Source organism: Ictalurus punctatus, chromosome 26, assembly GCF_001660625.3.
Source record: "Ictalurus punctatus breed USDA103 chromosome 26, Coco_2.0, whole genome shotgun sequence".
In the NCBI taxonomy this organism is placed as follows: Eukaryota; Metazoa; Chordata; class Actinopteri; order Siluriformes; family Ictaluridae; genus Ictalurus; species Ictalurus punctatus.
In genome coordinates, this window is record NC_030441.2 from 14,874,843 (window position 1) to 14,887,451 (window position 12,609).

The 12,609-nt window shown below is 37.6% G+C and overlaps 1 protein-coding gene across 2 annotated transcripts; it reads right to left on the reverse strand.

Annotated features, from left to right (window-relative positions):
- lbx1b (ladybird homeobox 1b) lies at positions 1-7,163 on the reverse strand. Of its 2 annotated transcripts, none has more exons than XM_017456896.3 (3): positions 6,782-7,163; positions 1,606-2,073; positions 1-1,023 (listed from the first exon to the last, which is right to left on the reverse strand). In XM_017456896.3, the coding sequence occupies exons 2-3, from the start codon at positions 1,955-1,957 to the stop codon at positions 536-538; spliced, it is 840 nt and encodes a 279-aa protein (XP_017312385.1). In that variant the 5' UTR covers positions 1,958-2,073; positions 6,782-7,163; the 3' UTR covers positions 1-535. The 2 variants fall into 2 exon arrangements, with proteins under 2 accessions (XP_017312385.1, XP_047007340.1); XM_047151384.2 differs by having other exon boundaries at positions 1,606-2,289.
- Positions 7,164-12,609: the final 5,446 nt, after the last annotated feature.

Genomic DNA, 12,609 nt, shown 5'->3' on the forward strand with positions numbered 1-12,609 from the left:
GTAAACAATTAGCTTTATTCTCAAACACATTTAAACAGAATTGGTCTATAAAATAAAATAAATGCCTAGAATTGAGGCACTTGTAGAGGTAATAGGTTTTCATTCAACAATATTCTACAACTCTCATTGTACAAACTGGATAAACTCATCTGTTATAAATACTCGTAGATGAGTTTATGAAGCCCATAAAGGCTGTAAATCAAACCCCAGACCGAAACTTGAGCACAAAGTGACATGGGTGGCAGTGGTGGCTCAGTGGTTAGAGATGTTGGATGCCTGCTCAGAAGGTCATGAGTTCAAATCCCAGCACTCCTAAACTACCAGTGCTGGGCCCTTGAGCAAGTCCCTTAACCCTCAACTGCTCAGTTGTATAAATAAGATAAATGTAAGTCAAGCTGGATAAAGGCGTTTGAAAAATGCAATGACAGCAGCATGACGAAACGTGAGAGCATCTTAATCCATGATTTTAATAAACAGAGCAGGAATATTAATAAAAAACGGAGTCATTTAACTCTCTCCCCACCCGGGTGAGCAATCAGTCATCCACGTCTATTTCCACGTCCTCGTCTTCAGAGTCAGTGTGACTTATGTGGTCTGAAAAGGAAGCCGACGTGGTGCACAACATGTGCAATTTGTGCGTGCTCTGCAGCTCGTGTCTGAGCTGAGAGGACCACCGTGTCCCCATGTGTCCACTGCTTTCTGTCGCACTTCCTTCCAGTTCACCCAGTGCGGCTGTTTCCTCTAAAGGCACGGCCCCGACTGCTCTGGCCGACTCCACGTCCGCTTTCAGCTCCTCCATGTCCCGCTTTAGTTTGGCGCGGCGGTTCTGGAACCATGTGATGACCTGCGCGTTGGTTAACGCTAACTGCTGCGCGACCTGGTCCCGGTCCACGGGAGATAAATACTTCTGACGCAAAAAACGTTTCTCCAGCTCGTAGATCTGGTGGTGTGTGAATGCAGTCCTGGACTTTCTGCGCTTTTTCGGGTTGCTCCGTTGGCCAAAGGCACTGAGTCCATCTCTACCTGCAAAATATACACAGACAAAAAAAAAAAAATCATATAAAATTACACGTTGAACAACATCTTATCCCTGGATCTTTGGTTGTTGGTAGGAAAGCAGAGTGGAAAACTTATTCAAATTTACTCCATAGCTAACTAAAAAGAATACTAGCCTTCTACGAGGGTACTACTACCACTACTTCTACTAATACAGTGAACAAAACATGAATAATAATATTAATATTAGCTAATAATAATCACAACAACAATAATAATTTGTATGAATATTACAATTAGTAGTATTATTTATTGTTCTTGAACTAATTCTTGAACATTTTTCAAATTATTATTATTATAAGAAGTACTAAGAATAGCATATTGCCTAAAAATATTATTTATTTCTCTTTACCATACTTTTTTCATGTTATCATACATTGCCGGTGTTTATTATTGTTCTACAGCATTGTTCAGGTAGCATAATAATTCAATTTGTTTAAAATAAATAAATAAATAAATCGGTGACCAGTTTGTTAGCTGTGTATTCTTCTTCTTCTTCTCTTCCTCTAAAATCTAGAGCTACGTAATTGATGCTTTATTGAGGCTTACCCTCTGCTGCTTGGAGCACACCCAGCTCCAGACCTCTGAAGGTTTTACTAGTCAGCTCCTGCAGGGCGCACAGCGGTGACGTCTGATTCACGGGAGACGTGATGCGGTGCTTCGCGCGCACAGGTGAACTCAGGTGAGCGCGCGTGCCTCCACTCGGGTTCCCGAGAATGTCTGCGATGCTGAAAGGCGTGAGGGGTTTGTTAGAGCTCGCGGGAGGCGGAAGTCGTTCCAACGGGTTTGGCTCGCAGCCCTCGCGAATCACCTTGTTCATGTTCACCTTGGCGGACGGCATGATATCTACAGTGGGGTTCATTTCGAAATGCGAAAGATGTCTCAGTTCTTCAGTCGACATTCGAGCAGGAAGTCTGTTGGTGTCATGTTCTTGCTCTTAAACGTAAAGCCTCTCAAAGTGAATTCAAAGTCAGGATGAATTCAGCACGATGCGCACTCCTCTTGCAGTGACGTCATCTACACAAAGTTGTACGTAAAAAAAAGAAAGTAAAAGAAATAAAATTGCCGGATGTAGATGTAGGCTCTGATGTCTCTCCTCTCTTACTCATTGGACACTTTGCGCTGTTTGGAGAGAAAATGGTGCAGTTGGAAGTTCCTTAATTAGCGGGCATGTCTAGTAGGAGGAGTTACGCTCAATAAGACCTTCACCACAGCGCTGCTGGATTCTCGAATCTGATTGGTCAAGAGGACTTGATTAATTTTCTACAACAGCAGCTCTAACAATAGTGCAGATCAGCGCTTTATATTAACGCGCATTTTTCATTGTAATGCATTATAGTTTGTATAGTAACTCATTCCCAGTGAATGTAACCCTTCAGGACATGATGTTTTTAGGAAAATAAACAACTGAAAATGATCACCTCCTATAACAGCGTAGTCAGACATATTTTATTCTTTTATTCCTTTATTGCCATTTCAGCGTGAGTGAATAGTTTTAAATTTTAAGGTAGGATTAAATAAACTTTTGTTACTCCTTCACAGGGGGAATTTGGTGCTACAGCAGCCTGATAGTAAGAATATACATGCAAACATGTGAAAAGGTAGATAAACAAATATAAATATGCCAGTAATGATGTTGATATGACAAGAATACAATAAGAATGGTAACAGTATGACATGTAGGACTAGTGCAGCAAATAGGCATATCAGAAATACTGAAGTACTAGTGTAGGATATCAGAGGATTGTCCATGTCCGTGTGCAAAAATAATAATGAGTGACAGCATCATGAAGAGTACCAACAAAAAAACAAGCGCAATATATCAGCTTACTGCCCATATGTGCAAAAGGTACAAATGTACATCTTCTTGTGCTATTTCATTATTAAAACACACACACACACACACACACACACACACACACACACACACACACACACACACACACACTTCATTCATTACAAGCTCAAACGGGTTGGTCAACTTTTATTAAAACATAGCCCAGAGATAGCTATTGTTCATGACTGAAGCCAATTCAGCTTACTTATTTGGCCTATATATTTCCACAATTATTTGCTGCATATTCATGAATTATGGAGAATTATATTATATCACGATAACAGAATTCTATGTGAATTATAGAACCTTACACATGACATCAGTCTGTGAGCACTTTAAGATGAAGTCTTACATGAAAAAACAGCATTATTGTCATATCATATCACAATAATTTTATTGAGAAAAGTTTTCAATTGAAGCTATTATTGATGTTTTAACATTATTATTATTATTATTATTATTATTATTATTATTAATAGTAGTAGTAGTAGTAGTATGATTACAAAAAATGTATTGTATTTATTATTTTATTATTATATTATAATTATTAATACTATTAAAACAACAACAACAACAATCCATTCATCCATCCATCTTCTGTATACCGCTTATCCTACACAGGATCACGGGGAGCCTAGAGCCTATCCCAGGGAAGTCAGGGCATGAGGCAGGGGACACCCTGGACAGTGTGCCAACTCATTGCAGGGCACAAATGCACACACATTCACACACTACAGACAATCTGGAAATGCCAATCAGTCTACACTGCATGTCTTTGGACTGGCGGAGGAAACCAGAGTACCTGGAGGAAACCCCTGAAGCCAGTAGAGTGCATGCAAGCTCTACACACACAGGGTAACAGTGGGAATTGATCCCCCAACCCCATAGGTGCCAAGCAAGCATGCTAACCACTAAGCCACTGTGCTCCCATAATAAATAAGTATATCAACTTGTATCAGCTTGGCAACAATAATGACCATATCAATTGAGCGTTTACTTCGCCAGGGTCTATGAAGAGTCTCTTTTAAAGTGTGGTGTGATTGTGAGTTTGATTGGGAACAGGTGTGTGTGATTAGTCTTCTGGGGAAGGTGAATGTGTCTGTGTGTAGTTGTGTAGGTGTAGGTGTATAGTCATATTTGTCCAAAACCGAAAAGCATTGTTTAGTGACTATCACTAAGGTCTCCCTCTATTGCTCTTTTAATAATGCTTTATTAAACTGTGATTTTAGAAACTGTTACTTTGTATTAATACTTATATTCACAAGCACATATTTTGCATGTCTTCTCTGAATAAAGAGCATCTGGCAACCTCACACAGAGAAATCTGGAAACTGTCACTACCTCAGCACTCCAAACATGCACTACAATATACGCTCAGCATGCGCTGCATAAGGGAACTGAATGACCATAGGGACAATATGACTTGGATGGCCACTTAAATCCCATGGTGAGCGGGTCAGACAAGCAGGTCAACACACACACACACAAACATACGATGATGTAGGAAACATAAATTAGCTCTGTTAATGTGTGGTGAGTGAGAGTTTTGTTATGGGCAGGCTCCACCTTATTGTCATTTTGGGTTGATGTCTTTCTTAAAAACCCAAGAGCTTATTAAAAAAATAATGCATAAATTGGCATTGACAAAAGATTTCTACATGTGCTCACAAGATCTTTTGCAATGCCCAATTTAGCAGGGGGTCACATGCCACTGAGCCTTTTATAGCATTTCTCGCTCTCTATATATATACATATGTGTGTATGTATGTATATTATGAAGGGCCAAACAGGAAATAATTGCATGAAATCTGAATATATATTTATAAATCCTGAATATATAGTCATAACTCGGAATATAAATGTAAATCTTGAATATATAAAAACCATTAAGAGCTATCATGAAAACCACAATGATACTGGTATGGTCTTCAAGATGTCTTTGGACATTGGTTCATTTTAAGTAATGTATTCATATTTGGTTACATCCCTGTAATAGAATTTCCATGCCACTTTTAGTGTGAAATGTTGAAACTAAAGTAGGTCTTAGCATTTTTCTTGTGGAATATCCAGTCCTTCTGGATGGTATCTTATACACAATTTGACATTATAAAATAATTGTTAATAATTTATTAAACACATGGAAAATCTGACAATTCATTGAATATTATAAATATTTTTTTTGGATATATATAAGTTAACATAAAAAAAAAAAAGTTGTGCAGCTGCCTGAACACCAACTCGCACAATCTTGTCTGCAATTCATTTCCCAAGTGTAACTGTGTTAATATAGTGATCATGTGATCAAATATTTTGGTTCTTTTGTGTTTCAAGTAAAAACTGCAGGAGTTCTGTTGCAAAATGCCATGGCATTGTTAAAATTTCTATGTTCTCCTGTCATTGTGAGGACCCCATTTATAGAGTAATATAGAGCACAGCATACCCCCAACCTCACATATACATAGAGCAAGAGAAAGAGAGAATGAGTGAGGGAGACAGAGAGACAGAGAGAGAGAGAGTGCGAGGGAGAGAGAGAGATACCCTGAAAGAATTCAACATTAACACGTTGATGTTAACGTCACCTTTCAAAATCTGATGTTTGAAAAGTAGAAAAAAAACAACCTTTTGAATGTCCCCCCAATTAACTATTTCTTTACCATTCTTTACCAATAAACAACCTTTTTCTCTGTTTTTATTTATTTATTTATATATTTATATATTTATTTATTTATACATTTTTACAATTGGTGAAACCACTAAGGACTAAGAATGATACTTTCATAAAAAGAAATCAAACTCAAGCAGAAACAGTTGATTTCCAGTTAGTAAGGTCAGGAAATGACAAAATGAACAGGAAAGATGTTGAAAAAAGGAAAAAGAAAAAAAAAATCCTCAAATCTCTGCCTGTTATTTTCTGTTATTTCTTTCCTATTTTAATTAATTTGTGTGCTCACTTTTTTCATTGGTTGAAGTCTAGGACCAACAAGCACATACTCATCTAAATTGTGAACTGAAGCTATAATTGGTGTAAAAGTAAATCATAATTTTGGCCTTTCAGTGAATTCAAAAGCACTAAAATCACCTAAAGTACCTTCAAGAGACATGGTGTCTGCATGCAAGTGAATCATGACATTTCCTCAGTACTTCATGCTTATGAAATGATTAGATTCTAATTTTATTCTAATTAGGAGGTTACATTACTCCTGGCAAAAGCTCATCAAGAGCAGACGAACAGAAAACTGGGGGCATATTCTGTTCTTTTTTTTCAGTGCTTAATGATCTGCGGCAAAGAACATTACTGGATATAAGACGTTTCCGCCTAAAGTGAAAGTGATGTAAATCAGAGCCATTTTCACAGAAGCACACTATCGGTCCAAATAAAGAATAGACTTAGAAACATCCGAGCAGTATGTGCAGCATTAAATAACACAAATCCCAGCCAAGAGAGAAGAAATGTGTATATGTTTAGCCATAGAACTGTGCTTCTGCATAACTTTACACAGAAAATATAAATTTGCAAAAACAACCCTTTGCATTTCTTATGAGATGTGCCATGATATGCCTTGTTAACCTTTGAAATTAAAAGATCATTCACATAGGCAATTACGGTACATCCTTCTAGGCAATGAGTCCCTCTCTTTGAGTAATTCTTCCTGCTGTGATTTTGCATTTACACTCATTACAATTAAAGGGCTTCAACTTCTAACGATCACTAAATTTCTGTGATTAGCACATGAACACAATGTGATCTAGCTAATTAATTTTTCTTTCCTTATTTTACAAGGTTTGAAATGTTGAATCTGAAATGCTGAATAGCTTTTAAGGTGTCAATGTTGAAAAAGGAAAGTAACTTGCATGACTTAAATGGGACTTGTATAATATATGACTTACCTGGGACATGCCATGAAACAAGCCTTAAGAAAGGAATCTTCCAATAAATCAGCTTGAGATGGTTTTGTCCAGGTCGCGTCTTACAGGCAAATGTTGTGCAGCCCATTTTCACCATCCACTGAATGTCATGGCAAGCAAACCAAGATCACAAAAAGGTCTAGGAATTATAACAGAAGTAAGCAATTTTGACAGACTTCAGATGAAGGAACATATAAAAAGTTTAGCAGTCAATCAACCTGATCAACAATTCTAACTGTTTGGGATTAGGATTGGGGTTTCCCTTCATTAAACTCCTATTAGATATTCTAGATTAGAGACCCACTTTATGATTCAGGAATGAAAAAGAAACTTTGCTTTGCTAATGCCTCAAATAAGTGATAACATTTCCAGTAATCTCTGTGGTCATTAGTTTTAACTCACCTTAAAGACTTTCACATGGAACTTGGACTCCAAACATTGCTGCATGCTACATTGAGGCTATTTATAGAAATAAGCTCGAAGTTCATTCCTAGGCTACAATTTACCTTAGATAAATCCGAAATATATATATCCTCGATGATAATAATTCCTGAATTTGACTGAAGTTTAAAACTTTGTATCTAATAACAATGCAAAACATTTTTCAAACAACAAGAACAAAAAATATTTATAGCATTTAAGAAGCAAAGCATTTTGAGGAATAAACTCTTAAATTAACCTACATTTAATATACGGAATTTACAATGCACTTAATGCTACTATGCGTTTAGAAAAAGGTATCTCAAAAACTTTTATAGTATTGCATGCAATTTTTGTGATAGGATCACTGATTGGCATATGTCAAACAACTGAGTCAAGCTTTTGCAGTCTAAAACGATGTAACAGTATGTTGTAGCAAAAATCTATACAAAACGGATAAACATTTAACATGTAGTGTTTTTATCTAAACTCTATTAGATCTATTATTTTATTAACTATATAATAAAGCTATCTGCAAAGGCCATTCTGCCCAAATTGAGTTTGTGTGCATGTGTGTGTGTGTGTGTGTGTGTGTGTGTGTGTGTGTGTGTGTGTGTGACACATAGCTTATACGGAAGATTGATTTACCCTCTTCTTTCTCTCTATAAACACCATTTTCAGGGTCAGTGCATTTCATTCATTATTGTCTCCTGACACAGACACACACAAGACTACACTCTCCATAAACTGAAGTAAAATAGCGCAATGAAAAGAAGGTGTGTGTGTGTGTGTGTGTGTGGGTGGGGTGGGGGGGTGCTTGGGGGGGGGTTACTCTGTGACAGCTTTATGTCATTTTATTTTCCCTCATAGTGATTTCATAGATACTTGTTTAAGTATTGTTACACTATATTCTATTTTGATTATGTTCGTTGGTACACATTCACAAAGGTATGATTTGCTTTCCGTAATTAATTTCCTCATGTGTCCTGCATTGTGTTGGTAACGAAAGAAGCTACCTCAGATTACACCATATTAAGATTCTTTCTCTCCATGGCATTAAGTCTCATCCTTATTTATTAAGGATGCGCTGACAAAAAAAATTACTTTGTCATTTGGGTCAAATACAAGCACACTTTTCAAGCAAAACATTTTCCCCGGAAATTTATTATTATAATTAAAAATGCAAAAAATAATGGATATACAGTTTAAAATTCCTCCCCAAAAAGTATTTGGATGTCACAGCTACAGTATTTTAGTATAGTGTTTTTTTAAATTTAGATTTCCTTTGTTTCACGGAACTTCTTGACAATGTCTGGGCATGGAATCAGCCAGGATCTGTAACAGTTGTGGTGGGAGTTTCCAGCAAGTTTCAACCAACAAAACTTTCAGTTCATCCACACTAGAGCATCAACAATCTGACTATTTTCTTCTCCATTACATCCCATAGATGATCTATATATGTCAGGACTCTGGGAAGTATTTTTCAAAAGGTGGCTGGTATGTTTCGGATCATTATCCTGCTGAAAAATCCACTTTTGTCCCTTGAATATTTTTTTCACTGATTTCTGCAAGTTTGGGTCCAAAAATGCCTCTGTACACTTCCGAGGGCATGAGGGTCATCAGTGAACACAAGCCCACCAAATCCACTGTAGGAAAAACAGCTCCAGCCAACTCAGAGCTTTATAGTACCTTTAATGCAGTTTGGTTGAAATTCTTTTCTCCCCACACATACACTCTACCATCAGATCCAAATTTGGATTCATCTGAAAAGAAGACAGTTCTCCATAAGCTGCTGCCTTTATGTGCATGATCTTTTGGAAATTTCACCCTTGCTTTCTGGTTCTTGAGGCTGATTAATGGTTTCTGATTAGTGTATGGATAATTTTATATCTAATTTTTATATATAACAATCTATTTTTTGGCAATGTTTTGCTCAAAAAGTGTGCTTGTGGTAACTTTCTATAAAATACATGGCACTTGGTTTGACATGTTGTTTTCTAATGCAGTTAGATTCATACATTTGTAAGTGTGGCTTAAGTGTCCAAATACTTTTTTGATACATAGATACTGTTGACTAATAGTTGACCAATATATTCACTAGTTGCCACTGTGGGGAACTGTTGACCAAGACGATGGGGAAAGCAGTTAGGCAGACAGTAAGGAGATGCATGCAGGTGTAAAAGGAAATCTTCACAGGAAAAAGTTGCTTTTTTTTTTTAATTTTTTTTTTAAAAATATTTTTATTTTACTTTAATAGTCTGTTTCCACTTTGATATCATAGCACGAAGTGGATGTGCATGTACAAAAATGTTTTTAATCCAACTCTTGCCACATCCAAGGAATTCCTCCTGTAGCTATTTTTGTTGACCTTTAAACCTAGATGAAATTGATCAAATTTAAATAAAGTCCTTGCTCTATAGCAGAGTGAATTGTGACCAGCACTGTGTGAAAGAGCACTTTGTCACTATCCAATCCCACTCAACTAGTTCAGAGTCAGATCAGTGGTGCATGCCAGCTCCAGGAGGTAGATCATGACTCGTTTTCAGATGCTACTGAGACTGCAGTTTAACATGGCGGAAACACCTCCTAGATGCTTCTGTAGACATCACGTCCTCCATCCATGATTAAACTAAAAGGAGTATCTGTGCCAGGCTGCAATTTAAGAAATAGGTATATAGTTAATTAAATAACGGAATATGATGCACATATTTATTATTTTGCACATTTATTTACTTTCAAAATTAACAGTGTAGTCTAAAAAGCAGTGATGCTGAAAATGTTATTTTTAGCCTGTGTTTGCTCGTTAATTGAAGTGCGGCTTGACACGACAAATAAAACAGGCTAAAAATAACCATGTCCTGAAACAAATTTAGCTTTAATTATGGAACAGACAAGTCTCATGCAACCCCCAATCCTTAGGATTTATAAAGTATATGTGTGTGTGTGTATGTGTGTGTGTGTATGTTATGCTCCAAATGTCCCCATACTGACAGAAATACATAGTTGGTTTACCAAAATCCAACTTTTATTGCACATTTCTTTTTTGGCACTTTGCCACATTGCGCCTGTCTAGCAGTGATCTATCACAAGGCTGTTAAATGATGGTGTTATTGTTGTTATTCCTTTTCTCTCTATGTTCTGCCTTTTACACCTCATTATGCTTGATAGCGTGTGCGCGTATGAATGAGCTCATAAATCCCTGAAAGCGCATCAGTGTTTTTAATAAACCTGACTGTTTAACTCTTCAAAGAGTTTTGTCCCGAACCAAACTCCCACCATACTTTATTAAGTCCTTTCACACACATACACACTGAAACAAATAAGACAATGATGAATCCCACAGTCTTTCTTCTTGTTTTAATGAACTGACTCTGAACACACACCGGCTCAGTTTCCTCTTCACGCCTGTCTCCTCTATTGTGCCACAAAAGGCCTGAGTTACAAAGAGAAGCTACACATTAACATGTCCTCTGATGCTGGCTCTTACTTCCCTCAGCTGTCTCACAGTAGAGACTGTAGAGCTCCATGAGCGAGCAGGTGACAAGGGGTTCAGACTCAGGGTACATTAAGTGTCCCCCCAATGGAGTACTGAAGAAGAGATTTTTGGATAAATATGGGAGGATGGTTAAACCTGTCACCAGCAATGATGGAAAGGGTGCTTCATCATGAAGGACAGCCAGCTGCAGCAGTGCTTTTATCTGCTGTACCACTAACTGGGCAGTTTTCTGTGGATACACAGCTCTATTGGGAGTGCTTGACTTGTGTGTGGTGTGTTTTAAGACAGCTAAAAAAAGGTCAGATTACATGGAGCTGGCAGGTAGGTGTTCATGGAGAGTTGGGTGGAGTCTGTTGGGTAAGTAAGGCTTTAAAGACAAGATTGGTGACCTAGTGAGACAGCCGTCACAGTATGCTAATTCTGCTAACCGTAAAAAAAAATTGTATTTAAAGCAAATGTGCCTGAAATAATTAAATAAATGTAAGGACTGACATATGAACAGACGCAGAAAGAGTATGTATGTGAGTTAGGAGATTAATTAAATCCCCATAAAATGGCTTCTTAGCTGTGATTTAATTCCATATGTTGATGTGAATCTAAACAAACCTGACAGTATATTAGCCAACTAGCTAAATATGGAGCACAGAGAAGAGATTAATCAGAGACAGTCCCAACGGTGTATAAAGATGTAGTCTCCTTCTCACTTTCTCTGAGGAAGTGACATTCCAGCACTGAAGAGCCCTAGGATGGTAAAATACCTCTGAAAATGTGCCTGTAACATAACCACGAAGACACACAGTCAAAAAAAAACAACAACATGCTGGTGAACCATGTTTGATGCTCATAAGCAGCTGGAAAGTGACTAACTATCAAAATTAAAGCAATGGACTTAAATAAATTGAACCCCAATGCTCATGAACTCAATTGATTATACACTTCACCAAGTATAATCAATTGGCACGACTATGAAGAATAGGCTGTGTGAATATACAGTCTGGGCTAGAAAGAAATCAGCCTCAGTTCTTCATACCATTCTGTGTATTTTTTACTTATGATTATTAGTGGTGCTGTTGTTCTTGGCAAGAGTCAATAATATTGACTGACATATCCACAACCCATCATCAGCGGTGATTGAGAAGGTGCATGTAAAATACTTGAACAGGCTGAATCATTTTCTTGATCATATTTGTTTGAACAAAAGAGCTGTCTAACAGCAAGCTTCTGTTATTTTGTTCACTGTGTTTGCTATTTGGAAGAGACCCAGCACTATAACAGATTTGAAATGCCTGACTTAAAAAAAATCACAGTCACGAATGGTGTTGGTTATGTTTTTTTAGTGAGTGTGTTCCTACACCCTTGGGCAAAATGTTTTTTTTTTTTTTTTTTCAAATGGCTAAGCCCAAAATAGAAATTATTAAGCTGTTAGTGGTCTTACCAACAAATCATTGGTCAAGAAATTAGCAGAGACCTCCTGTGCCACCATTTGCTCATTTACTTTTGCTGCAGTGACCTGTTTGGGAAAAAGCTAGAAACAGGGAATCTCACCTATATAGTCTGTTAGTTGTAAATTTCAAACTACTATGTGTGGGTGTAGGGTGCATGGTGGCTTAATGGTTAGCCTCACACCTCCAGGGTTGGGGATTCGATTCCCATCACAATCCAGTGTGTGCAGAGTTTGCATGTTTCCTCCAGGTACTCCGGTTTCCATTCCAGTCCAAAGACATGCATGGTAGGCTGATTGGCATGTCCAAAGTGTCCGTAGTGTATGAATGTGCATGTGAGTCTGCCCTGCGATGGTCCAGGGCGTACCCCGCCCTGTGTCTCATGCTCCCCGCGATAGGCTCCAGGTTCCCTGTGACCCAGTAGCATAAGCGGTATAGAAAATGGATGGATG

Excerpts from the sequence above, each read along its gene's own strand:
- lbx1b (XM_017456896.3), bottom strand. The coding sequence starts at position 1,957 with ATGTCGACTGAAGAACTGAGACATCTTTCGCATTTCGAAATGAACCCC. Across the intron at positions 1,024-1,605 it reads TGTGCTCCAAGCAGCAGAGG|GTAGAGATGGACTCAGTGCC; the intron begins GTAAGCCTCAAT and ends TATATTTTGCAG.